This window comes from Protopterus annectens, chromosome 16.part0, assembly GCF_019279795.1.
Source record: "Protopterus annectens isolate FY-2018-M chromosome 16.part0, PAN1.0, whole genome shotgun sequence".
NCBI lineage: Eukaryota > Metazoa > Chordata > Ceratodontiformes > Protopteridae > Protopterus > Protopterus annectens.
The window spans coordinates 284,331,697-284,359,006 of NC_056750.1; the positions used below are offsets into that span (position 1 = coordinate 284,331,697).

Below are 27,310 nucleotides of genomic sequence, written 5' to 3' on the forward strand. Positions count from 1 at the left end.
CACCCCATTGCTTTGACCTGTAAGAACCCTGTGATTGGTACCTAGAGCCTTTTGAGCACCTGGATTTGCCTTGTGAGGCTCTGTTGAACACAGGAAAGGACCAATTTTTTGTAGGCCAGTGTCTACTGAATCTGGGTGGCTGCACTTGTAAGAAATATTTTACAGTTTGCATAGATTTAGCTTTGTCTTCCATTTTCTTTAAAACCTCTTCTGCCTTATTACCAAACAGAGTATCATGCTGTAAAGGTGCATCCAACAATTTAGCTTTAACATGATCAGGCAGATTTTGCTCCTTCAGCCAGGCATGCCTTCTATTCACAGATCCAGTAACTGCGGCCCTGCAAGAGGCCTCCAAGGAATCAAAACCACATTGCAAAGTATGCTTTCCAACCTGTTCTGCTGCATGCAATAATTCCTGTAATTCTTTATTTTCCACACATTCAGAAATCAACATCATTTTCTGTTTCAATAATCCCATAACATGCTGTTGATATTTAAGCATATGAAACTGGCAGTTTAAGGCCCTAATTGCCAAGGTTGCAGATGTATAAACCTTTTTTCTCCATCTATCCAGTGCCCTGGAATTTCTATCAGAGGGGGTAGGGTTCTTGGCTGTAGAGGCCTTTACACCTTTTCGGACCCTGTGAGATAGTTTCAGGGTCAGCAGCAGGATTTTTGACTAAAAATTTGTGGGAGTCAGGAACCCTGTAATATCTGTCTGGCTTACTAGGAGCCGGTGGTAGGGAACCAGGAGCCATGCTTGATTCCGAAAACACATCATCAACAATGTCTAATACAGGAGGTATAGCCAAAGGCCTATGCTGAGGAAGAAGGAGGAAATCCCTAAGCCTTTTTTTTGATTCTGAGAAATCCTGACTATCCCAATGAAAATGTTCCCTTAAAGTATGCAAGGTTTCTCCAAAAGAATAATCTTCAGGAGGAGATGCAGATGGGATGGATTCTTCTGCATCTGAATCCTCATAGGGTGGTACAGAAAATTCCTGATCAGAAGAAATAGAAACCTGATCTGAAGATTCATAATCAGTGTCTTGCCTAGGCCTCTTATCAGGAGGGGGTTGAGAACCCCTGATCAAGGTAATTAAGTATTCAGCCATTTTGATCATCTGTTTTTTAGGCATAGGGGCCTGAGCACGTGGCTCATGCATCAGTTTTTTAGCCTTAGAAGTTGTTTTTGAAGCTGGCGTCAGTTTTATATACAAATGTTGAGGCCTGAAAACACCCTCAGCGGCTCCGGACCCATCCGAGGGAGAGACATCCACGGGTACAATACTCTGAGAATCTCGCGGCATGCCGGATTCCGCATGGGTCTCGGTAGAAGCCTGCAACTCAAAAGTAGCAGGTATCAGGGGCTGCGAAAGCGCCTCAGAGTACTGGCGAACTGGTGACTGGCTTAGAAGCTTCGTCATCGGTTTTGGACCTTGACGGTCTGTCTCTGTCCTTTTCTTTGCGTTTTTTGTGAACTTGTGTGTAGTTGGATTGCTACCCAACAACATTTCAGGGTAATTAAATCTGTTTCCAAAATATTTTGAAGCAAAGATATACCGACGCTTAATAGTGCGTTGGTTAAATCTAGCACAAAACTGACAGCAAGGCACGTTATGATCTGGGCCTAGGCAAGTACAAATGAAAATCCTTATGAGGTATTTGCTTCCCACAAGTAATGCAATTATTAACTTTTACTGACATCGGTAAGGAGCAAGAAAAAGCTTCCCCAGTGGGGTACTTAGCTTTAATTGAAGACTTTGGTTCTGAAACTCGAATGCGCAAATTTCAGGAGTCGGCCGACTGGCACTTGCGAACTGCTTCTGCTTCGGGCACCGCACGGCAAGAAAGACTGAAGAAAATGGCATAGACTGCATGTTTTATACCCCTGACGACCTGACATCATGGAAGAGGAGACAGCAACCGACACAGGATCCGAGACTTTGATATTCAGGCCGACTGAGGTCAACCTGCCAGCAGATTACCCAAATGTAATGAATGCAACAGTGAAACACGAAGAACATCAAGGGAACCAGACAAGTCTAGGGGGTGGCAGTGTTGAAGCCATACTGATCCGAGACACCACTGAAACTCTCTCATATGAAGCTTAGCCCAGGGAAGCATGGGGATGGTAGAAACCATGAATCCTACAGTGCTTAGAAACTCACCTGGCCAGAATACAGGACAGAGGAATCCGGGAAAGAAAATAAATAGTGAGAGACAGAACCTTAGTGGCAGGAAGAGAAGCTAGTACTGGAACAGTTTGGATCCTGCATCCTAAAAAATGTGATCCTGAGATGGAGTCAACATTTACTTCTGAAGATTAACTGAGCTCCAGGCTGTGCAACAGAAGCTGGGTACAATGAAGATCCTGCACTAGCATGGTTTGGGATGGGGCCAAAAGCAAGAGGTCGTCCAGACAGGGAAATATCAGAATGTCCCAATGCCAGCAAAGGGCAACCACTGGAGCCAGGCATTTGGTGAATATCTCTAAGATCACTGAAACCCAAAGGGCAAAGCAGCAAACTGAGAATGACAGGAAGACAGAGAGAAATGCAAACATTTCCTGAATAGATGGTGGACAGGAATATATAGGGAGAAGTTCTTTAGGCCCAGTGGAAATTAGAAAGGCCCGGGGAAGCAACTGGGGAACGGAGTCTGAAGAGAGCATTTAGAAGGATAGCACTAAGTGGAAAGTACTCAGAATGGAAAGATCTGGGACAGGTCTCCAAGACCTCCCTTTTCCTGGGGACCATAAACATTCTGGAATAAAACCCCAGACACCCCCTCAGTCTGTGGAACTAACTGAATGGTACCCTTGTCTAACAGACCCTGTAATACTCCTGGAAAATGAAGGAGTTGTTATGCAGGAGACTGTGGGATACTGAGGAAGGGTTTTCCAGGCCATAAAGTAACCCTGCCTGATAATAGAGAGACCCCAAGAGTCTGTAGTGATATTTTGCTGTAATGGGAGAGAAAGAGAAAGCATGAGGGACAAGGGAACACGGCTGAGAGGAAGAAAGGGCAGAAAGTCAGACGATTGCAAACTTGTCAAGAAAGGACTCCTTCTGGGGACCAAGCACTACGTAGGCTTATCAGAAAAAAACAAGCATAGCAGCCTTCTTACCCCTGAAAGACTGTATAGGCAGTCTTTGCAAAGAGGCAGTTTTACTGGAATAGTTCCTTGGAAACTTTGGAATGGAAGAAACAGGTATGTGCTTTAAATCCTTCATGACCTTACCATGATTCTGCAAAGTCTTACAGAGCTCTGCTACAGCAATGCCAAACAAGTTTTGGCTATCCAGAGGAGCATCCAGGAGTTTTGCTTTAATATCATCTGACAAGGCTTGAAGGTGAAGCCAGGAATAGCAGTTCATCACAAGAGCCCTAAAGGATGCATCTGCTGCATCATAGCTGCACTTTACACCATGATGGGCAACCTCTGAAGTGGAACCTAGTAAGGAAAGAGCTGAAGACTTACCCTCAGAGTACGGCAGGTCAAGGACATCTTCCCAATCTAGGAAAGAAGAAACAAAATGTAGCTTGTCATATGGGTCTGGTAATTTACAGCCACAAAGACTAAAGTAGCAGAAGCATATACCTTCTTAACAATCCTCTCCACAAGCTCTGCTGTCCTTATCCAAAGGAAGGAGCTTAAAAGAGGGCAGCAGATGAGAAGCCTTACCAGTAGACATAGAAATCACCACTGGGTCAGGTGACAGGTACTTGTACAAGAACCTGCAGGCGTCTAGCACCTTATTGAACTGGTCAGGCTTCTTTGGGGCTGGAGGTTGGGAGTCTAGTGCCAGGGAAGCAGCTAAGAAGGTATCCAACAGAAGAGCCAACACAGGAGGGACAGAAGACGGTTTAGTAGTGTCCATTTGTAACAACTCATAATACTTTTTCTGGACATCTATTACCTGAAAGCAATCCCACAAAAATGTTCCATCAAAAGCAGGACCAAGTCTTCAAAGGACAGTTCCTCCAAAGGAGAATTAGGACTGACAACTTCTCTTCCACTGACCCATAGTCAAAAGGAGAAGGCAACCAAGAGGAGCAGGATATAGAGTCAGCATTACTGTCAGAATCTTCATCTGAGAACTCAGGGTCCCTTGCCTTTTTGGGGGATAGAAGACCAAGAGGTTGCAGGAACCAAAACCTCCTGACGTGGCCTGAACACCATCAAAGCCTTGAAGAAGTCTTTTAAGTCCTGCCATTCCCTTTGTGAGTCCCTGGTTACTGACACCACATGTGTAGACTTGTTTTTTTCTTCAAGGGGAGGTCGACCCTGACAAAGTGTGACAGTTCAGATCCCTGCCTGAATTTGAACAAGGTACCTGGCACCTCTTCACAAAAAGAATATTAGGAATCCCTTTAGGCTCCTCAGAGATAATCAGCCATGATTCCCCTCAACATCCGCAGTAGAAGTTTGCAAGGCCTCTGAGAATGTGCGAGAAACAGGTTACATGCCGGCCCCTGAGAAGGCTGCAGCAGAAGAAAACGGTGGCAAGAGCATCTAGGAGTTTTGACTTAACATGGTCTGGTAAGGATTGTTCTTTTAACCAGGCATGCCTTCGAATCACTGTTCCAGTCATAGCTGATCTAAAGGAAGCCTCCAGTGCATCATAGCCACATTTTAAGAAATGGTTACTGACCTGCTGAGAGTTATGTACCAAATCCTGAAGGGACTTGCGGTCTAAAGGTTCAGGAGAAGACAGTTTTTTGTTTATCTGGTCTAACAAAAATTCCTGGTACTGAATCATGTGAAATTGACAGTTCAAGGCCCTGGCCGAAAGAGTAGCAGAAGTATAAACCTTTTTACCCCATCTCTAATGCTCTAGATTCCCTTTCAGAGGGAAGAGGGTTTTTGGCAGAGGCAGCTGCCACACCTTTAGGGCCCTGTGAAATGATTTCAGGGTCTGCAACAGGAGCCTTATACAAATGGTAATGTGTGTCCAGGACCCTGTAATATCTGTCTGGCTTGGCAGGGGCCGGAGGAAGAGAATCAGGGGCAGTACAGCAGGGGCAGTACAGGCATCATTATATGCATCATCAACAACTGTTAGTACTGGCGGAATGGCTAAAGGCCTATGCTGTGGTAAGTGTAAAAAGGTCCTTAGCCTTTTCCTTGAATCTGAAAAATCCTGGCCCTGCCATTGGAAGTGTTCCCTCATAGCATGCAAGGTTTCCCCAAAGGAAAATTCTTCAGGAGGAGAAGCAGAAGGAATGGAGTCTTCTGCATCAGAATCCTCATAAGGAGAATATGGGCCTTCGTGAGGGTCTGAAATGTCTGAGTCATCTGAGGAATAATCTGTAGAGACAGGTTCCGGGGGTTCAGTCCTAGGCCTCTTGTCTGGAGGGGGCTGAGAGGCCCTGTCTGTGTGAGGTTGGGATCCCCTGATCAAAGAAATGAGATCCTCAGCCAGGCTGAGCATTTGGGAACTAGAGGTAGGCCTATGTGAAGGAGTTTTTGCAGGTAAGGCCTTAGAAGATTTAGCTGCTTTAGCCCTGGCAAAAGCCTTGATAGACATAGAAGCAGGGGGTCTAGCAGCCCCACGTGCAGGGGTAGATATGTCTAAATAATAGTGTCGGACAAATCCTGGGTGCCTGCTTCTGTAGCAGTAAATTCAATAGCAGATTCAGCCATGCTCTGTTAGGCCTCGGCTATCGGAGGCATGCTTTCGGCCGAAGGAAGAACCGGGGGCTCGGTTTCAGCCGAAACCGAGACACTCGCGGTTGGCCTAACCGTGGTTTCAGCCGAAACCGTGGGCCGCGAGTGTCGGTCCTTTTCCTTGCGCTTTTTAGCTAATTGAGTAGTTGGAGTCTCCAACGGCATTTTGTATGCAAAAGCGGGACCAAAAAACTCCTCTGCAAACTCCGACCGATGTCTAAGTGTCCGTCGGTTGAAGGAAGCACAGGCTAGACAAGCTGATACGTCGTGGTCTGGGCCTAAGCAAGGAAGGCAGTAAGAGTGGAAATCCTTATGAGGTATTTGTTTCCCACAAGTTAAACAATTATTTACTTTGTCTGACATCGGCTGAGGCAAGAAAGAGTCCCCAATGGGGTACTTAGCTTTTTAGAAGTCTTCGGTAGTAGAATCTCTGGATCTGACCGATCGGCACTTGCAAACAGCTTCTGCTTCGGGCACCGCGCGGCAAGAAAGACTGAGGAAAATGGCGTTGGCTGATGCCTTTATACCCAATAAACAGCAGCTATGACGTCGGGTGAAGTGCGACATCAGCCGAGGCCAGACCCAGACTTTGGAATCCGGCCGACCGAAGGGCTGCCTGAGGCAGGACAACCCATATGTTAGGACTGCAGATGCATCCTTGAAGGACATCCGGTGGCAATACCAGACTGCCCTTGGGGTTCTCATGCACCTCAGGACACATATCTTTTGGAAGCTGGGCAGCAGCAGCAGCTTCAAGCCTAGATTTCTCAGCCTTCTTCTTGAGCAGCGGCTGTACCTAGGAGCAAGCAGATTCTGCCATGGTACCTTGGGCCAACAGCTTGAGACGTTGGTTCAAAAGACAAATGGAAAGGGAAGAAAGATGGCCATGTTAAGTCCTAGGTACAAAAGCCAGACAGATGGAACACTGACTGGGTGTGAGACACATCTAAGCAAAATAGGCACCTATAGTAGCCTCCCACACTGACACTTCCCTTTCTTGGATGACATGTAGCCCACTGAAAAATAAAAGAAACAGGAACCCTCAATGGGGTACTTATCTTGAATTTGGCTTGGTGTAACCAGCAAAGTGAAGGGCATTCAGACCGACGTATGATAATTATGTTCACACCGGCAGTAATGAAGTTACGTCACCTTTATGCCCTACTCTTGTGCAGGGAGCACATGTGTGACGTACGACACTCATAAGTAATAAAGACTTTGATATACTGGTCAAATGTTGAGATATTCTTGGCAGGAGATCCCAGAGGTGATGAATACTGTAACAGTGATATAAAAGGACATCATAAGCTGCATGTCAGCCTTTCTTTTGCTTCTCTGCATGCTTCATTTTCTGTTTCACTGTGGCCCAGACAAAATATATTGCTATTTTAGTTGCATCTACATCAGACTGAGCCTGAAAATGGGCTAGGCAGATTAGTGTTCTACACCAGTTTAACAAATTTTAAACAAATAAAGTTAAAAGTTTACTTAACCTTTCAGTACAGATTCAGCCCTTCATTCATTTCATCTATTTAGCATTTTTTATTTTATGAAATATTTCCCTTTCGTACTGAAGCTAATTTAAAAATGATAAAGTATAGTTGCGTAAAATCTTACCATAACTTTAGATGTCCTTCTTTTCTATATGCTGCTGTATTCATAACATGAGAAAGTCTGCCTCTGGTTGACTCTTACATCCAGCCATTTTATAAAAGTTAGCTGCTACTGAGAAGGTACATGCGACGGCCTGCATCACTCAGCATACGTCAGCCATAAACGGATGTCTGGTATAAAGTAGATGTTAGCACGCATCTACCTCAGAACTGGATGATGCCAGGAACCAGCAACTATGGAATGGGTACTCAGGAGTCAGGCAAGCGACAGGGGGAAGGCAGGTGGGAAACTATACAGCAGCATAAGGACATCTAAATTTATAGTAAGGTTTTATACAACTATACTGTGTCCTTCTATTCATATGCTGCTGTAGTGATAACATGAGGGAGTGCAAAAGCTCATGCTATTAAGAATTGGACAGAGGAACAGAGACATTTTCCACAGCCATGAAGAATGGCCCTAGCAAATCCTGCTCTGGACTTGGAAATTATGTCCAACTTATAGTGTCTGGTAAAAGTGTGGACAGATGACCATGTAGCTGCTTCAATAATGGCAGCTGTATCCAAACCCTTAAAGAAGGCACCAGAGGAGGACACAAACCTAGTGGGGTGTGAGTTCGCTAGAATGGGAAGCCTTTTGCCATGGGCTGTGTAGCAAAAGGAAATAGTTTTAGGGATCCAAGAGGAAATGGTTTGTTTGAAAACAGGGTGTCTCAGGGCTCTTGGAAGATAGGAGACAAAGAGCCTATCAGATTTACGAATGGATTTGGTCTTTGCCAAATAGTATGAGTTGTCTATGTACATCCAAGGAGTGAAGGATCCTTTCAGCATAGGTTTGAGGCAAAGGGAAGAAGGTAGGAAGATTGACGGCCTGATTCAGGGAAAGTTCACTAACTACTTTGGGGATGAAGGATGGCTTAATGCATAAGCAAACCCTGGCCTTGTTGAAAACTGCGAAGGGGAGAGGTCATGAGGGCTTGCAGTTCAGAGACCGATCTGGCTGAAGTAATGTCCACCAAGAGGATAGTTTTCCATGTGCAATGTTGGAGAGATCAGTCCTTGGCTGGCTTAAAGGGTGGCAAGGTCAGCTTTTCCAATACAAAAATAAGTAGGGGGAGGGAATTGGCTTCCTTGAAGGTCTAATATGTAGTACCCACTTTAAAAAGAACTTAACCCCCAGTCTGGAAGCTTGGGGGAGGGTGAGTGCTAGACAAGCTGAGATGGCAGATAGGTGTGCTTTAACTGAAGAGTATGACAAGCCAGAGTTCATCAGTTCACAGAGGCAAGACAAAACCACTGGAGGTTCTACAGTCAGTGGTTGTATATTTTGTTTTCGATACCAAACAGAAAATCTTTTCCACTTGGAGAGATAGGATTTTCCAGTAGTGGGTTTTCTGGCCTCCTGCACGACGTCCTCTGTGTAAAGGTGTCTGAAGGAAATCAATACACCTTTACTCACAGTGTAAGGTTCAGGGTGGATATTTGTGGGTGTACGAGAGTTCCTTTCTCCTGTGTGAGCAGGTCCATCCAGTGGGGTAAACTTGTGGTGATTGCCCTTGGCTAGATGACGCAAGAGGGGGAACCAATGCTGCCTTGGCCAAAAGGGGTTCAACAACAAGATTTGAGGTTGTTCTCTCTGAATCTTCAGCAGAACCTTTTGTAAGAGAGGGAAGGGGGAATGCATAAATGAGCATCCCCTTCCATGGGAAGGTAAGAGCATCCACCCTCCATGCCCCGGGAGAGGGTATCCTGGTGCAGAAGGTTTTGAGCTGTCTGCTGATGGGAGGAGGCAAAAGGGTCTGCTTGAGGAATACCTCATCGATGGATGAGGTCCAGGAACACAACCCTGTTTAGCATCAATTTGTGAGATTGAGTCATGGTCCTGCTTAGAGCATCTGCCATCACATTTTCTGCAGAAGGTATGTAGATGGCTAGGAGGTTTGCATGTCTCTGCTGGGCGATTACTCCATGCCTGTACAGCCAATCTGCATAGGAGGTAGGACTTTGTCTCCACCCCCCCCCCCCGTTTGCTGATGTACCACAGTACAGTGGTATTGTCTGTGTACCACCTCAGCACACATGGTAGAATCCGATCTTTGAAGATTTGGAGGGCCAATATCAAGGCTCTCATGTCCTTGATATTGATGCATTCCCTCTGTTAGCCCAGGGTCCAAGTATCTCTCACTCTCCATTTTCCTAAGGTTGCGCCCAAACCCAAGTCTGAAGCATCTGTGTACAAATCCTGGTTGGGGGGAAGGGGTTTGCAGGGGAAGACCTGGATTGGCAGAGATCTAGGTAATCCACCAATTTAGTTCCCTGGAAAGGCAGGGAAGCAGGGGTACCATAAACTCCAGAGAGTACAGATGTAGTTTACAGATTGTCCTTAAGCACCATTGGAACTTCCTCATATGTAGCGTTGCTAAGGATACTATGGGAATGGTGAAGGCCATAAATCCCAGGAACCTCAGAAACTCCCTGGTCGACAGGGCCTGGAGGGGGAGAATCTACTAGAAATAGGAGGTGGGACAGAATCTTGTCTGGAGGGAGACAGGCCATCATTTGTCCTGTTAAAATCCTGCATCTTAAGAACACATGATCTTGAGAGGGTATCAGGGAGGATTTGTGAAGGTTTATAGTGAACCCTAGGCACTTCAAGAGGAAGATGGTGAAGTCTAGATGTTGTTGGATCAACTGTGAGGACGATGCCTAGAGGAGGATATCCAGACAGGGGAAGAGTTGGATTCCTTGCATTCTGGCAAATGCAATGACTGGGGCTAGGCAAATTGTGAACACTCTTGAGACCGTAGAGAGAGACCAAATGGCAAAGCACAGAACTGAAAATCCACAGAGCCTACTGAAAAAAGTACAGTTTTGTACCTACCATAAATGTAGATGTCCGATAGGTATGCATCTGCAGTCATAACATATGGGTTGTCCTGCCTCAGGCAGCCCTTCGGTCGGCCGGATTCCAAAGTCTGGGTCTGGCCTTGGCTGATGTCGCACTTCACCCGACGTCATAGCTCCTGGGGTATAAAGGCATCAGCCAACGCCATTTTCCTCAGTGTTTCTTGCCCCAGATGCCAGGTGCCCTCTAGGAAGGCTAAATTTGGATAAAAGTAGAAAATTCCAAACAGTAGAAATCAAACAGTATATATACATATATACATACAAACAAATACACCATAATAGATTCCCCCAGCTAGCTAAGAAAGGGGTAAGTACCCTAGGAATACCACAGAGGGAAGGAGGGTGGGTAATCCTGACTGCAGATGCATACCTATCGGACATCTACATTTATGGTAGGTACAAAACTGTACTATGTCCTTCAAGGATGCATCTGCAGTCATAACATATGGGTAGAATACCATAGCCAAACTGGGGGAGGAGGCACTAAGATAATGATGGTGTAGTTAAGATCCCTTGTAAAACTGCAGTTGCAAAACCTGCTCGGGATCTGGAGTATAAAGGAAGATTGTAATGCTTGGCAAATGTATGCACGGAGCTCCAAGTAGCAGCTTCTAAAATGTCTTTGGTAGCCACTCCTCGTAGGAAAGCTGTAGTGGTGGCTGTAGCTCTTGTGGAGTGAGGCCTGATATTTTCAGGAGTTGTCTTTCCATGAAAAGAGTAGCAGAATCGAATGCAATTTCCTATCCATTTTGAAATTGTCTGTTTGGAACTTGCTTTCCCTTGCACTCCTGTTGCATATGCTACCAGAAGCTGGTCAGTTTTTCTGCTGGTCTTAGTTCTGTCCAGATAGTAGCGCAGTTGTCTGTGTACATCCAAGGTGTGCAGTAGTTTTCCCCCCCTGTTCTGTGGGTTAGGGAAGAACGTAGGTAAATGAATAGCTTGGTTCAAGGATACCCTGGATACCACCTTTGGCATGAAAGTAGGATTGGTTCTCAGAGACACTCTATCCTGGTGAAAGATAAGGAAAGGCTGCACTGCCATTAATGCCTGTAACTCGGATACCCTTCTTGCTGAAGTGAGTGCTAGAAGGAAGGCAGTTTTCCAAGATAAGAACTGTAAGTCTGCTGATGCTGCTGGTTCAAAAGGAGGAAGTGTTCATTTTTCCAGCACAAAATTGAGATCCCATGCAGGCAGAGGTGGTTTCCTTGGAGGTTTTACATTTTTGATCCCTCTTAAAAATTGTCTGAGGAGAGGGTGAGAGAAGATAGGAGGATCCATGTTGTACTCTGCTGAAATTGCTGAAGCATGAATCTTAATGGAAGAATAGGACAGGCCATTGTGGAACAGTTCTGCTAAGTATTCTAGGATGTGTGCTAGGTTTGCCAGTGTGACATTTGTTCCCTTTGATGCACTCCAAATGAGGAATCTCTTCCATTTGGCTGAGTATGTTTTCCTTGTGGAGGGTCTGCGAGCCTCCAGGATAATGTCCTTGACCCTCTGAGATAAAACAGGATGGTTTTGTTTTATGCAATTTTCCAGGCAGTTAGCTGCAGCGTTTTCAAGTTTGGAAGCAGGGTCTTGTAGTTGTTCTGCGTTAAAAGTAAAGGCCATAGAGGTAGAGGCCATGAGTTCGTCCGAGACATGCTTCTCAGTAGCGGGTACCAATGCTGCCTTGGCCAGTCTGAAGCTATCAGAATTACCTTTGGCTGTTCCTCCCTGATCTTCAGTAGAACTTTGTACATCAATGGGAGAGGTGGAAAGGCATAAACTGTCAGGGCCTTCCAGCTGAAAGAAAGGGAGTCCACCCTCCAGGCTTGTGGGTGGTATTCTCTTGAGCAGAATTTCTTTAGTTGGTGGTTGAGTGGGGAGGCGAACAGGTCTATCTCTGGCATTCCCCATTTCTTTGTTATGGTTTTGAAGATGTCTGAATGCAGCATCCATTCGTGAGCATCCGTGGTAGTTCTGCTTAAGCTGTCTGCTAGTGAATTCTCTTTTCCTGGTACGAATCTGGCCTGCAGTTGAATGTTGAGATTCAGGCCTAGGTTCCACAGGTCCATTGCCATCCGGCATAGAGAGTAGGAATGCGTGCCTCCCTGTTTGTTGATGTACCACATGACTGTGGTATTGTCCGTCCTTATCAGCAGGTGTCCTTGCTGGAGGAATGATTTGAATGCCTCGATTGCATGCTTCACTGCCAGCATCTCCTTTAGATTTATGTGTAGATTCAGCTGGTCTTGGGACCATAGGCCTTGGATACACTTGTCTTCCATGTGTGCCCCCAGCCTAGGTCTGAGGCGTCCGTGGTGATGGTCTGCCTTGGTTGTGGTTTGTGGAAAGGCAACCCTCTGTTGGTCTGGCAGGCTTGAGCCCACCACAGGAATTCTTTTTTCAGGCATGGAATGATTGTTATCATGGTTTCTAGACTGTGTCTGTGTTGAGACCATACATTCCTTAGGTACCATTGTAATTTTCTCATATGCAGCCTGGCATGTGGGATCAAGATTATGCAGGATGCCATGTAACCCAGGGCCTGCAGGACTTTCCTTGCAGTAAGCTGAGTTTGTCTTGTCAATGCCACGAAGTAGACTGGTAGTTGCTTTTGTTTTTCTTCTGTGAGAAAAGCCATCTGAGTTATTGTGTCCAGTTCTGCACCCAAAATGTTATCCTTTGGGATGGCACTAGTCTTGACTTCTGTATGTTGACTGTGTATCCCAAGGCTTGCAGCAGTTGTATGACATAGGCCAAATCCTTTATTATTTTTGTCTTGTTGTCCACTTGTATTAGGCAGTCGTCCAGGTATGGGTAGATTTGAATTCCCTGAAGCCTGCAATGTGCAATTACTGATGCCAGGCATTTCGTGAATACTCTGGGCGCAGTAGATAAGCCAAAGGGCAATGCTGGGAATTGATAATGCTCTGATCCTGCAAGAAATCTGAGGTGTCTTCTGCAATCTGGTCGTATAGGGACGTGCAGGTATGCCTCCTTGAGATCTAGAGTCACCAGCCAAGACTTCTTGCCCAACATGGGAAGAAGTTGCTGTAGGGTCAGCATCTTGAATTTTGGTACAATGAGATATGTGTTCAGTGCGGACAAGTCGAGAATAGGCCTCCATTGAGTTTCTTTTCTTGGTACAAGGAATAGTCTGGAGTAAAATCCTTGGCCTTGTTCCATAGATGGTACTTTTTCTATTGCTCTCATCCTTAGTAAGTTGATGATTTGTTTTAGAGCCTCTGAATTCTGGCTTGGTGGTAGGTTTGGTATTCCTCTCTTTTTTGGTAAAGTGTGGAAGTGAAACCTGTAGCCTTTGTCTATTGTTTGCAAAGTCCATTTGTCTCCTGTAATGCAATGCCAGTTTTTTGAAAATAAAGCTAGCTTTCCGCCCAAGGGTGCTTCCAGTTGTTCCCTGGTAGGCGGAATCAGAGCCAAGTCATTGTGTCTGTCCTGTGGAAGTGGTTGCAGTTGCAGCTGTGGCGGTACTCCTCTGGTTGGCAGGTTGCCACTGACGACCCCTGTAGGCACCCCTTGATTGACCTCTGCCTCTTGGACGTCTATTTCTGCCTCTCTGTGCTCTGGAGGTGTCTGGAAAGGACCAATTCTTTGAAGGCCAATTTCTGCTGAACCTCGGAGGTTGGACCTGCAGAAAATCCTTGACTGTTTGCACAGATTTTGCCTTTTCTTCCACTTTCTTTAGAACCTCCTGTGCAGGGGAGCCAAATAAACTTTGTTTCTCCATAGGGGCATCTAGGAGTTTAGACTTAACATGGTCTGGCAAGGATTGCTCTTTTAGCCAGGCATGCCTTCGAATCACTGCTCCAGTCATAGCTGATCTAAATGAAGCCTCCAGTGCATCATAGCCACATTTTAAGAAATGATTACTGACCTGCTGAGAGTTGTGTACCAAATCCTGAAGGGACTTATGGTCTAAAGGTTCAGGAGAGGAAAGCTTTTTATTCAGCTGATCTAACAAAAATTCCTGATACTGTATCATGTGAAGCTCCTGCCAGTGGTGAGAATCAAACCTTGCACCTTATATTGACAGTTTAAAGCCCTGGCAGAAAGAGTAGCAGATGTATAAACCTTTTTACCCCATCTCTCTAATGCTCTTGATTCTCTTTCAGAGGGTAGGGGTTTTTTGTCAGAGGCAGTTGCAACACCCTTAGGGCCCTGAGAAATGGTTTCTGGGTCTGCAGCATGGGCCTTATACAAGTGGAAGTGAGAATCCGGGACCCTGTAATATCTGTCAGGTTTGGCAGGGGTCGGGGGAAGAGAATCAGGGGCAGAACTGGCATCATTGTATGCATCATCAACAACTGATAGTACAGGTGGTATGGCTAAAGGCCTATGCTGTGGTAAGTGTAAAAAAGTCCTTAGCCTTTTCCTAGAATCAGAAAAATCCTGACCCTGCCATTGGAAATGTTCCCTCATTGAGTGTAGAGTTTCCCCAAATGAAAATTCTTCTAGGGGGGAGGCAGAAGGAATGGAGTCTTCTGCATCCGAATCCTCATAAGGTGAGTATGGTCCTTCCTGATGGTCTGATAAAACTGATCCATCCGAGGAATAGTCAGAGGAGAGAGGTTCAGGGGGTTCAGTCCTAGGCCTTTTTCAGGAGGGGGTTGTGAGGCCCTGTCTGGGTGAGGTTGGGATCCCCTGAGCAGAGAAATAAGGTCCTCAGCAAGGCTGAGAATCTGAGAACTTGTGGAAGGTCTGTGAGAGGGAGCTTTTGCAGGTAAGGCCTTGGAAAGTTTAGCTGCTTTAGCCCTGGAGAAGGCCTTAATAGACATAGAAGCAGGGGGTCTAGCTGCCCCACGTGCAGGAGTAGAGATGTCCAACGGAATGGTGTCGGACAATTCTTGTGTGCCTGCTTCTTCGGTAGGAATTTCTGTAGCCGACTCAGCCGGGGCCTCTGAGGGCTCGTTTGTCGGAGGCATGCTTTCGGCCGAAGGAAGAACCGAGGACTCGGTTTCACCTGAAACCGAGACACTCGCGGTAGGCCTAACCGTGGTTTCAGCCGAAACCGCGGGCCGCGAGTGTCGGTCCTTTTCCTTGCGTTTTTTGGCTAAATGTGTAGTCAGAGTTTCCGACGGCATTTTATATGCAAAAGCGGGACCAAAAAACTCTTCAGCAAACTCCGACCGACGTCTAAGTGTCCGTCGGTTGAAGGAAGCACAGGCTAAACAAGGTGATACATCGTGGTCTGGGCCTAAGCAAGGAAGACAGTAAGAGTGGAAATCATTATGAGGTATTTGTTTCCCACAAGTTAAACAATTATTTACTTTGTCTGGCATCGGCTGAGGCAAGAAAGAGTCCCCAACGGGGTACTTAGCTTTTTTAGAAGTCTTCGGTAGCTGAAATCTCTGGATCTGACCGACCGGCACTTGCGAACAGCTTCTGCTTCGGGCACCGCGCGGCAAGAAAGACTGAGGAAAATGGCGTCGGCTGATGCCTTTATACCCCAGGAGCTATGACGTCGGGTGAAGTGCGACATCAGCCGAGGCCAGACCCAGACTTTGGAATCCGGCCGACCGAAGGGCTGCCTGAGGCAGGACAACCCATATGTTATGACTGCAGATGCATCCTTGAAGGACATCGAAGGAATTTCCTGAAAACAGGATGGACTGGAATATGTAGGTAGGCATCCGTTATATCTAAGTTCACCATGAAGGCCTTGGGGAGGATCAGGGGAAGGAGAGTAGGAAGGGTTAGGATCCAAAAGGAGAGGACCTTGAGGAATGTGTTTAGATGGGACAAATCCAAGACAGGTCTCCAGGGACTTTCTTTACTGGGGACCAAGAACATCCTGGAGTAGAATCCTTTCCCCCTTGATTGTGGAGTTACCTGAAATTGTGCCTTGAGAGAGAAGGCCCTTCAGAACTGGGGGAAAGGAAGTGAAATTGGTCTTGAGGGGGTTGAGGAATGCCTCTGAAGGGAGGTCTGGTTTCCCACACCATGAAATAACCTAGTTTTATTAATGAGAGGACCCAAGAGTCCCGAGTAACCTGTTTCCAAGCAGGGAAGGACAGGGAGAGACTCATGGAGAGGGGGGGGTGTCTGGGCTTATGGCCTGGTAGTCACAGAACAGACTACCAGGCTTGGCCTGAAAAGGCTGTTTTTGAACTGGAGTAGAGGGAGAAGACCTGGAGGAAGACTGCTTCCTGGAAATTTTTTTCCCTTTGGATGGTGTGTGTCTGGAAGGCCTTCTCACACAGGTAGCTTTAGCTGGATAGTTCCTCTGAAAGCGGGGAACCAGAAAGACAAATATGTGCCTGAGGTCCTGGAGCTGTCTGCCCTTCACCTGAAGGGCCTTAAAGAGTTCAGCAGTCACTGAACCAAACAAGGTCTAGTTATCCACGGGAGCGTGCATTAGTTCTGACTTAATGTCACCAGGCAGAGGCTGTAGCCTAAGCCAGGAATATCTTCGGATGACAGAACCTGAGGTCGCAGCCCTTGATGAAGCCTCCACTGCATCATAACTACACTTAATTGAGTGTCTTATTACTTGACTGCAAGAAGTTAACTGACTAGTGACCTTAGCTTTAATAGGGGAATCGGGAAGGTCACCCAATTGTTTAATAACATCAGTAAGAAGGGCCAAGGAATATTTGGCCATACAAGTTTGGTAGTTTACGGCTCTCACAGCTAAAGTGGCAGAGGTGTATACTTTTTTCCCAGTCTTTCCATTACTCTGCTTTCCTTAACAGAGTAAAGGAGGGAAGTGGTGGGGAGAAGTTTTGAAGTTTTACCTGCAGTCACAGAAATCATGGATGGGTCTACAGAACGGGCCTTGAAGAGGAATTTTGCATCTTCAGGGACGTTATAAAATCTGTCTGGGTGCTTTGGTGCAGGAGGTGTCAATCTGGAATTTTGGAGGCAGCCAGGAATCCATCCAAAAAGGCAGGATGCACAGCAGGAACTGCAGATGGATTTGGGGACTCCATTTGTAAGAGGTCATAATAACTCTTTTGAGTCTCAGTAACTTGACTACAGTCCCACTTAAAAAAGTCCTTCATTTGCACTACTGTTTCCCCAAAAGTGATGTCTTCCCCTGGGGAATCCGTTCCATTTGACTCCTCCTCCTCTGGAAAAGCATACCCTAGAGGGGAGGCAGTTTGGGATATGCAAGTAAGCAATTCATCCCCTGAAGAATCCTCTTCTTCAGAGGAAATATCAGCTAATAGTCTGTCCTTAGGAGTAGAGACAGAAGGGGCCTGGGAAGGGGCAGAGGCCTGGCGTAATGTAAGGAAGGCATTAAGTAGTTCCTGAGTAAAGGCCTGTCAGTCAGGTGCCTGGTCAGATGATACGGATGGTTGGGGAGGAGCAATATGTTTTGATTTTTGCTTCTTTTTGGAAGCATCTGACATAAACAAGTCTGTAATGCAATGGAGGGAAGGTGGGCCAGATAATGTCAGAGATAAGATCTTCACTGACAACGATTTAGAAAATTGGAAATAAGCTTTGGTCCTCCCCCGCCCCCGGCGCCCAAGTCAGACTCCTGTGACTCCCTCTGGGACATGCTAGCAGCTTCTTTGATGGCTTCCTCCCAGGTACCCATCAGTAGAAGGTCTGCGGATTTTGACTTGGACTCTGGGCCTTCACCAGCCTGAAGAGGTATGGTCAGAATAGAGGGTGCACCCGGAGGATCAGGCTGAGGTTTCTTGGCCTTTTTGGCGGGCGGCTCTTCCAAGGTTGCCGACATCAGGTCCATGTCTTTGGCTAAGCATTTCAAGCGTTGATTCTCTAAATACAATTTGAACATGGCAAGATGGCTCCCAAGAGTTTTGGGAACAAAAGCCTGACATTTTACAAGTGGTGTGGTCGTGGTCTTTGCCAAGACAGAATAGGCAGAGCTCGTGCGAGTCCTCATGTGGAATCTGCCTTCCACACCGACACTTTCCCTTTCTACCTGACATTAACTAACAATACAGTAGCAAAAAGGTAATCAAAACCCTCTATAGGGTACTTATCTGAATATGGACAAGTATGAAGTCACTTCTCCAAGCAAGCGATGACCGGAGTTGGCAGTCACACAGGCGGCAGAAAAGTTCTGAGGTAGGTGCGTGCTGACAGCTGCTTTATACCCAACATCCGGTTATGGTGGATGTACGCTGAGTGATGCGGGCCGACATATATATCTTCACAGTAGCAGCTAACTTTTGTAAAATGGCCAGACGTACGAGTCAGCCAGAGGCAGACTCCCTCACGTTATGAATACATCAGCATATGAAAAGAAGGACATCCATAATGACATCAAACACTTAAGCATTGCCCTGTCCAATGTTTTATACTTCATGGTAGTATTATCGCTGGATTTTTTAAACTAAGATGCCTAACACACTTGCCATTACTCCTAAGTAGCTCCTTACATGGATCTGCCAATTTAACAGAGAGAAGTAGGGTTACGAGCTCCTAACGAATTTCATCTTGCAGTATGGTGTCTGATTTCCTAGCCTCCTTTACCTACTGTGTGATTCCATGTCACTTAACCTGAAAGTGCTCCTGAGTCATCTCTGAAAGTAGGCTTATAGTTGCCCACTTTCTAAATGAAAAAATAAATAAAAAAAAAATTACTATAACTAAAAAGGGTTCCTATTAGATGACCAAATGCGTCTCGGTCGAACTTGAAAAGACAAAATCATGAAGCGGCATATAAGCAAATTCTTTCCCTGGGAAAGAAATTGCTTGGCCGTGTCCATTACTTTGCCATTTTCATCACTGTAGCACGATCTCGGAGCTGGTATATTTAAGTAGGGGGTGTGTGTGGGGAGCAAAGCCCCCCACTTTGTATGTTTGAAGTTTTTTTTTTTTTTTTTTTTTGCTGTTCTAAGCGTTCGAGTTTGCAAGCTTTCACTTACATGGGGTCGATAAATCATCGTTCGCTTTTCTAAGCGTTCGATGATTTAATATAGACCCAACTAAAAACTTGAAGAACACAAGCTGTGATTATGCTAGGTCACGCTATTTACTAATGACAAATATTTAAAAATACACACCAAGATTATGCTACGGCAATCTATTTAACAATGAATCACTGCTCTCAAAAAGTGTTAAACTTCTGCTATTTGTAAAATAAAATACATCTAGCGGTCAGAGGACTGGGTTGATCAACTGCTATGTGGCCATTAACTGATAAAATGTGTGGCAGCCTGCACTAAAAATATCTCCCATTATTTCTAATTATTTGTACAACTTAGATGTTATCAACAAACACTGCAAATCACATAACTCTCAGAATAAAATTTACCAAAAATGGAACACTGTGGAAACAACACTCACTTTCCTTGGGTTACTAACCATGATGTTAGACTATACTACACAGTCCAGACTGTTTACTCTTCCACCTTCTAACCAGTAATGATTAGATAAAGCACAGATCAAATATTTGGCAGCACAATTTACCAAAAAAGATAAAAGATCAGTATGAATGCTGTGGTTTACGCTGAGGCACAATGAGTTATAATGAGTTTACAGTGACAGGGGATATGGACAGAAAACCTCTTACCAACTGGAGGCATGAAGGGGAAAGACCTACAAATCCTGCATTCAGCTTTCATCCATGTCTGCAAACTGTGACAACAGATTTTTGCTCTGAAATATCTTCTAGAGAGAGTCCTTGTGAACAGGTTGATAATCATCATACTCTAGAAAGAGGTTTTGTAATTTACATATCACTGTTTTACAATATACATTGTCAAATGTGATTGAGAATTCCAAATAAAAACCTTTCTCATGAAAGTCACAAATCCATTTTAGTGATGCACAGACATTGCTGACATGAATTAACAATGAACTCTTAGGTTATGGGAAAAATTAAGTCCTTAACATTTAATAAAGACAACAATGGACAAGAAGGTTAATTTTACTACTAGCTATCTCCTTTGGGCATAAAAAAAATGAAACAAGAAAATTCAAATTTAAAATCCAACATTCCTTGCTTGTTACAGCAACTAATAGCTGATGGTATATTATGCAATATTGCAAACACACTCTTTTCAACAGCTACATCCAATACTACAAACAGGTGAGACATCAGTATGCTAAAATCTTAGAAGTTTTTACTTCTCTTACCAAGAAATTCTAGGTATAGACAGCTTAAGTCAATGGACAGGCAACCAACCAGCACTGGGTCACCTGGCTCAACAATAAAACATGACCTGCACTTTTAATTTATTTAAACCTACAGTACCAATCGCTCTGTTTGCTGCTTCATTCTTACAGCGCTAGTCGTGTGGTCTGTCTTGTATCATTTAAGCCTATAGTATTTGAAAGATGGACTACATAAAGCACATTTTTCAATTTAATTTAATTGGAGTACTGAATATAAGTTATTAAGTGCCACTTCTAATAAGTTAAACATGAGAAAATTAGCTGAACAAGTAAGTCAAAAAGCTGTTTTACTTGTTGAGGTATAAACATTTTTTTGCTTTCAGTTTTTTGTCATCTGAGCCGCAGGCAGCTGCTTTCTGGCCTGCTGGCAGCTAAGAACCAACACTTCATTTACCAACTTGCTGGCAGGTGCTAACAAGTGCTAGATTAAATTGCCAGCTAGTATTTTAGTCTGAAACAAACTCCAAACAAGTACCCTTGACAGGAAAATAGAGCAGTCAATTGTTCCTTGATGCAAAAATCCAAGTTTAATTCACACAAGCAGCTTCCAAGGTTTAATCAAAGCACATAAAGGCACATTGACTGGTGTATTTTTCTGTCAAGGGTACTTGTTTGGAGTTTATAGTTCTTTTTTGTACCTTTGCTGGCTTTTACTTGGTTTATTAGTCTGAAACTTTGTTACTCGATTTTGCTGCACAGAATTCATGCAATTACTTACAGTGGGGAAGTTGATGGTAAGAGGTAGAATAATCAGTGGCATTATTCGGAACACAGTCTTCATAGTTTGGAGGTTGGGATTATTCACTCCTGACTCAGCACCCAACTGTAAAAGACAAAAAAGAGGAAAAGAGCTCAGAATCTGTATGCAGTCACAATCCAGCAATACTAAGCAAATCTAAGGCCAGATCTGGCATCATCACTGAAAATAATACTTAGAACTGTTACACTTAACATAATCTAGTCAGAACAAGTAACTCTAAGCCTTAGAGTCTAAGGTAAACTTACATTAAATAATGCTGCTGATATAAGTGTGTACATTCAGACCAAACAAGCAGGAAGTATGGGCTTCATTCCTAGTGTTACAAGAAATACGTTTGTGTCTGTAAATGCAGAGCACCATGCTTTTCTCACCAGAAAATGAACAAGCCCATCACACACACTAGTGCACCATAGGGTCTACCTGTAAAAGACAGGAATGTCATGGAATACTACAACCATAAGATGGCCTTCAATGTGGAAACATTTCTGATTTTGTAGTGCACATCCTCTTAACTACACTTCTTTGAATGACCATGTTATCACAGTCTCTGCAATTATGCATTTGCTCTGTTTTTTAACTTACTGGGCATTTGCAGTTTATCTACTGTATGACGTCCTCACCAATTTAATACTTTTTACAATCTCACAGTCATCAGCTCTGCTTATGTTAAGTTCTAAAATTTGTACTGAAGCCTTTGTCCAGCATTAGCTATAAAAATCCATAAGTGTGTTTACATGGAAAAATCAGTGCTGTTTTAAGTGTTAAGTGAGTGGAAGGGGAGATTCAAAAGTTAAGAACTGGGATCGTCTCCCAGGTACGTTTTTGACTTGACATAGAATAACTGATTAATGGCATTATAAATGTGTTCCTAAAAGAGTGATTTTATTTGATCAATTTTGTGGCTTTTTAACTGCTCCACATCTTTTAAACCAGTACATACTATTTCTAAAATATGATTGCACCTCTTACAATTCACTGCTCTTACTAACATTTCATCTCTTGAAAGAAAAACTAATCAACTCCCTAGACATACTACAGACGGCGAAATTGAAGTGTATTAACCCACCACCGAGTCCACGCAGGAATGGGCATGCCTGTCGTGATTGACATGTGGGAGGGTGGAGCTGTCCCCCCTCCTCTACAATTATTAACGCAATCAAAATACTTCCAACCCTACAGGAAAATATAGGTACATTGGGGGCATTTAAGGGTTGGCAACCCTTGTAACAATTCTTGCAAACCAGGAAATACAGTTTCTTACTACCACCCTATATCACAATGGGATATTCCCCCAACACACACAGTTTTTTCTTTCCAAATGTCTACCGTAGGACATACTTATTTTTATATTATTTTCCGTCGTAGTCCAAGAGCCATGGACATAAATATTGCCATTCCATTCCATTCCATTCCATTCCACTAGTAAAAGCATTTAGGCAACAGTAGAATGAAAGAAACACTGACAGAAACGCTGCGGTTAAACTAATAAAAGCTTTTAGGTAACAGAAGAATGAAAGAGCTACTGACATAAGCACTGCGATGCCATAAAAACATTCAAGTAACAGTAGAATGAAAGGCCATTGACATAAACAATGCAGTTCCACTAATGAAAACATTCAAGCAACAGTAGAATGAAAGAGCCACTGACATGAACGCCACGGTTCCACTAATAAAAACATTGGTAAAAGTAGAATGAAAGAGCCATAGCTGTCACCCTTCCATCGCCAAAACGAGGAACACTCGCCTTCATAATGTGGAACACATACTAATGGCTTACTAACAACTTCAACTAGAAAGGTCATAGGATGGTTAAAATATGCTGGTTTTACTAAAATATTCCTAACCCTGAATGTGTGACAGACTCAGACAGACACATTCAAAATACTTCCAACCCTACAAGAAAATACAGGTGCATTGGGGGAATTTAAGGGTTAGCAACCATTGTGACAATTCTTGCAAATCAGGAAATACAGTTTCTTACTACCACCCTATATCACAATGGGATGGCATAATACTAATTAGCTGAAAGTGCCACCCATATTATTAGGTATATAGTTTTTTTCTTTCCAAATGTCTACCGTAGGACATACTTATTTTTATATTATTTTCCATCGTAGTCCACGGACATAAATATTGCCATTCCACTAATAAAACATTCGAGTAGCAATGAAATGAAAAAGCCACTGACATGAACACTGCGGTTCCAATAACCAAACATTCAGGCAACAGCAGAATGAGAGAGACACTGGCAGAAACCCTAGTTCCACTAGTAAAAGCATTTAGGCAACAGTAGAATGAAAGAGCTACTGACATAAGCACTGCGATTCCACTAAAAAAAACATTCAAGTAACAGTACAATGAAAGGCCATTGACATAAACAATGCAGTTCCACTAATGAAAACATTCAAGCAACGGTAGAATGAAAGAGCCACTAACACGAACGCCGCAGTTCCACTAATAAAAACATTGGTAAAAGTAGAATGAAAGAGCCACAGCTCTCAACCTTCCATTGCCAAAACGATGAACACTTGCCTTCATAATGTGGATGGTTAAAATATGCTGGTTTTACTTGTAAAGAAGATCATTTAATGAATTAATATGATTAATTTCAATTTACCATGGATTTCACTTAAAATAATTCCTAACACTGAATGTGTGACATTCTCTTTCAATGTGGAACTTTGAGGAATTTCGAGGAACATGAACTTTTTAAGACCCCCAAATGAGTCAGAACACAAGTATTTTGCAATAAGCATATAATTACTGTTATACGTATATACGTACAATGTTTTCTGTAATGTCTTTATAATTTTGCTAATCTGTTTGTAGGTCTATATTACCTAGTGTTTTGGTGGCATCTTTCAATCAAACCATGGGTGGTGCAGTCAAAATGGTCGCAGGCGGGGTTTGGACGGAGCTTGCTACTGCGCATCTGGTGGGTTAATACACTTCAATTTCGCCCTACAGACATCCTCCCAGCCAAGCCTGGCTATTAGCACATTCTCTTCAGTACAGTTCTTTTCAGTGTGTACCTTTAACTCCCAGTGGGCATGGCTTGAGCCTTTAAAAAGTGAAGTTATCACTTAACAGTTCTAACAAATACTCACTGACAGAGGTCAAATACCAACACAATTGCGTTTGCCGTAAGGTATGCTTCAGGATAAAATATTATGATGCCTTGGTATGTAGCACAGTTTTGGAATCACTAATACAAATATAAACAATTAATATTTGATGTCTAGAAGCATCAGTTGGAGTTAACTTAAGAAATGCCTTGAGGCCCACTCGGCTGTAATGAGTTAATTATGATGACAAAAAGGTATTAAAAACAATGAAACTCCTATTGTGCTAACTCTGACACATATGAAAAAGTCATGGCTCAGTATACTTTATCAAAAGCTAAAAAAATAAAACAAGAGAAACATACGGGAGAAGCCCTATGCATATTTCTGGTGTAAACTAATGCCAGTCTGTTATCCAAGGGCCAAACAAACTGCTTTGGGCAGCAATAATAAATGGTCTATCAATGCAGTATACAAAACAGCAGGCAAAGCAGTCCATAATCATTGGACTGGTCAAAAGATTGCAGGTATTTATGTTATTAACATATGTATACTTTGATTACTCCCACCTTCAGTGGATGCCTAGAAAGAAAACCTCCACAACCAAGGTATAAAACATACAATGCATACACATTTACATGTATGACAGTGATGTATACAACTTGGTACATAAACACATCAGGTAAACCCTTCAAGATGCTTTTAGTCACTACCAATACTGTAGTCATAGCTAGAGATAACAGTTAAAAAGGCTACAAATAAAAATGTTTAATTAATCCTATACAGGAAATGAAATACAATGCATTAATTTAACACTAAAGGTGTAACAGTAAAATCAGAAAGTCAACTAAAATGCATCAATCCATTCTACAGCAAAAAATAGAAAACCACTCGGGATGTCATCTTAGCCTCCCTAGAAATGTTTTAATAGAATGGGAGTCCAAAATATGTATTCAATTAGAATATTTCTCAGAGGGAAAAGCTCCAACTTTGTTGTAAATTTGCAGAAGGCAATGCTGACGGATATTAACGTATTTTCTCCTTAAAAAATTTATTCAGGCATGCATTTACATAAACAAATAAATCTAGACCTAAAAGAAACTATATGACAGTCAGCGGGAGAAGCTGATTAAACATCAGGAGCAGAAGCACCTCTTGATGGCTTCTACAAAATATTCTGACTCCCCCCTCCCCACATCTAACTTTTGCAATAGCTTCATGGTTTCAACATTCCACTTCAAAAATGGACATAATTTTAAAACACTCTGCATTTATATATCAAATATCAGTTCAGTAAAAATATGAGAATCCAAATGAGTTTTGAGATGGCCTTCTGTAGACAGTAAAATACTCTGTCAGTTCCATTCTGTCTCCTCTCATGTGACTCTTAAAAATCTCAAGTATCCATGCAAGGAAAGGCATGCATCCTCTGGTCAATGGACAGCATCCACATGCCAGAGAAAGATAAGGAGTATATACAGTCCAACAGTCCTTATTGTCTTCAATATAACTCAAGTGCAAAAAAAAAGGAATAATGCTGTAATGACAGAGAAGTTTAAAAAAGCACAATAAAACATACAAATAAAACATGGTAAGCACTTCTTCAGACCATAAAAACAGCAAAGTGCAAACACAATAAATATATTCTTCTAACCAATAAAACTTCAGATAATTAATTAATTAAGAACATTATTTAAAACACAAAGGTCTCCTCTGTTTCAGATTGGGTCTTAAAGAGACCTTACCATTCAGACCTTGGCACCTGTCTGCTTGTAAATTCAGTAGCTAATATAATTCCCTGTTCTCTGTAATATTCCTGACATCTCCTAACCTCTCAGTGTAATAATCTCAATCACCTTAAACTTAAAGCAATGGTCAGCACCCTTATCCACGGCATGTTTGGCAAGGGAATTCAAAGCATTCTCCTGTTTAATATCGCGAACATGTTCCCTAATCCTATCCTTAAAACACAGAATTGTTTACATAGCTGACACTGAGCCAGATAAACTAAATGGTTAGTATGGTAGCTGGCTACTACCCTGAAAAATATCTCATTAGTGGTAGGGTTTATAAAACTACTGTCACTATCCAAAAACAAACAAAAATTATAATTGCCCCATGGGAATGTGCCAAATTCCATATTGTGCATTGGATTTATTTTCTCATAGCATAACATCCGTTTAAGTGTCTTCTTATTTCTAAATCTAAAGGATGGTTTAGAACCAATCACACCACTGATGGAATAATCTGTAGTAAGGATGTGCCAGATCTTCTCAATAATGCTACATATTGAACTAACATTACTGGAATACATTATATTAATAGGCACTCCTGCCACACTAAAACCAGGTGGAGTTCCAGCATGACCACTGCCTCCATCTGAAAAATGACTTCTCTGAAAAACAAGGTTTACCTCTCCCACTTCTAGCAGCATTAATATCCTACAACTCTCTATTCAATTTGCGGGTGGAATATCCCCTATCCAGCAATTCCTGTCGTAGAACACGGACTTCTCCCTCAAACATCTCATCTCTATTATGTAACCTAGATAACCGTAGTGCCTGACCACATATGATGTTCCTATATATTGGGGGTGGATGTAGACTGACGATGTAATAAATGATTTCTATAACAATATCCTATACCTACTGGTCAGTATCTTATTCAAGTTGTCTTCTCTAACCTAACATTCAAGAAATCGGTTGACAAACTGTTAAAACTTGAAACACCAACCAAAGATTTAGACACTGCAGCAGGGTTAAGCACAAAAATGTCCCAGGTTAAAATACTTTTATTGAAGCACTTTTCTTCTGCTAAAATGTGCAAACTTCCTCAGCAGACGAAAAGCGCTTCAATAAAAGTATTTTAACCTGGGACATTTTTGTGCTTAACCCTGCTGCAGTGTCTAATTCAAGAAATCAGTCCTTGAGCTTGAAACTTGGGATTCAGACCTTAAGAAAGAACTGCTATTATGCAAATATGCGGTAAATTGCTCAAATTATCCAAGTGGTGTAAAAGCCTAAACAGCCAAACAGACCAAACAGACCAAAACCACGAAATTTGCTGCAAAGTAGGCTACGTGCTCAAGAAACTCCAAAGTAGCAAATGGATGATTCCACTTTTTATTAGAACAAAATCACAGAATAAACGCTCTTCAAATCAATAACATCAATATGCGTTTTCGTCTCAACTA

General features: G+C 43.1%; 1 protein-coding gene across 2 annotated transcripts in view; it reads right to left on the reverse strand.

Moving 5' to 3' along the window:
- OXA1L (OXA1L mitochondrial inner membrane protein) overlaps window positions 1-27,310 on the reverse strand; it is a 634,732-nt gene that overhangs the window by 323,370 nt on the left and 284,052 nt on the right. For both annotated transcript variants that reach the window (XM_044058379.1, XM_044058378.1), the window contains one exon: window positions 21,014-21,118. In XM_044058379.1, coding sequence (XP_043914314.1) covers window positions 21,014-21,118 — 105 coding nt within the window. The remainder of the gene's footprint in view (window positions 1-21,013; window positions 21,119-27,310) is intronic.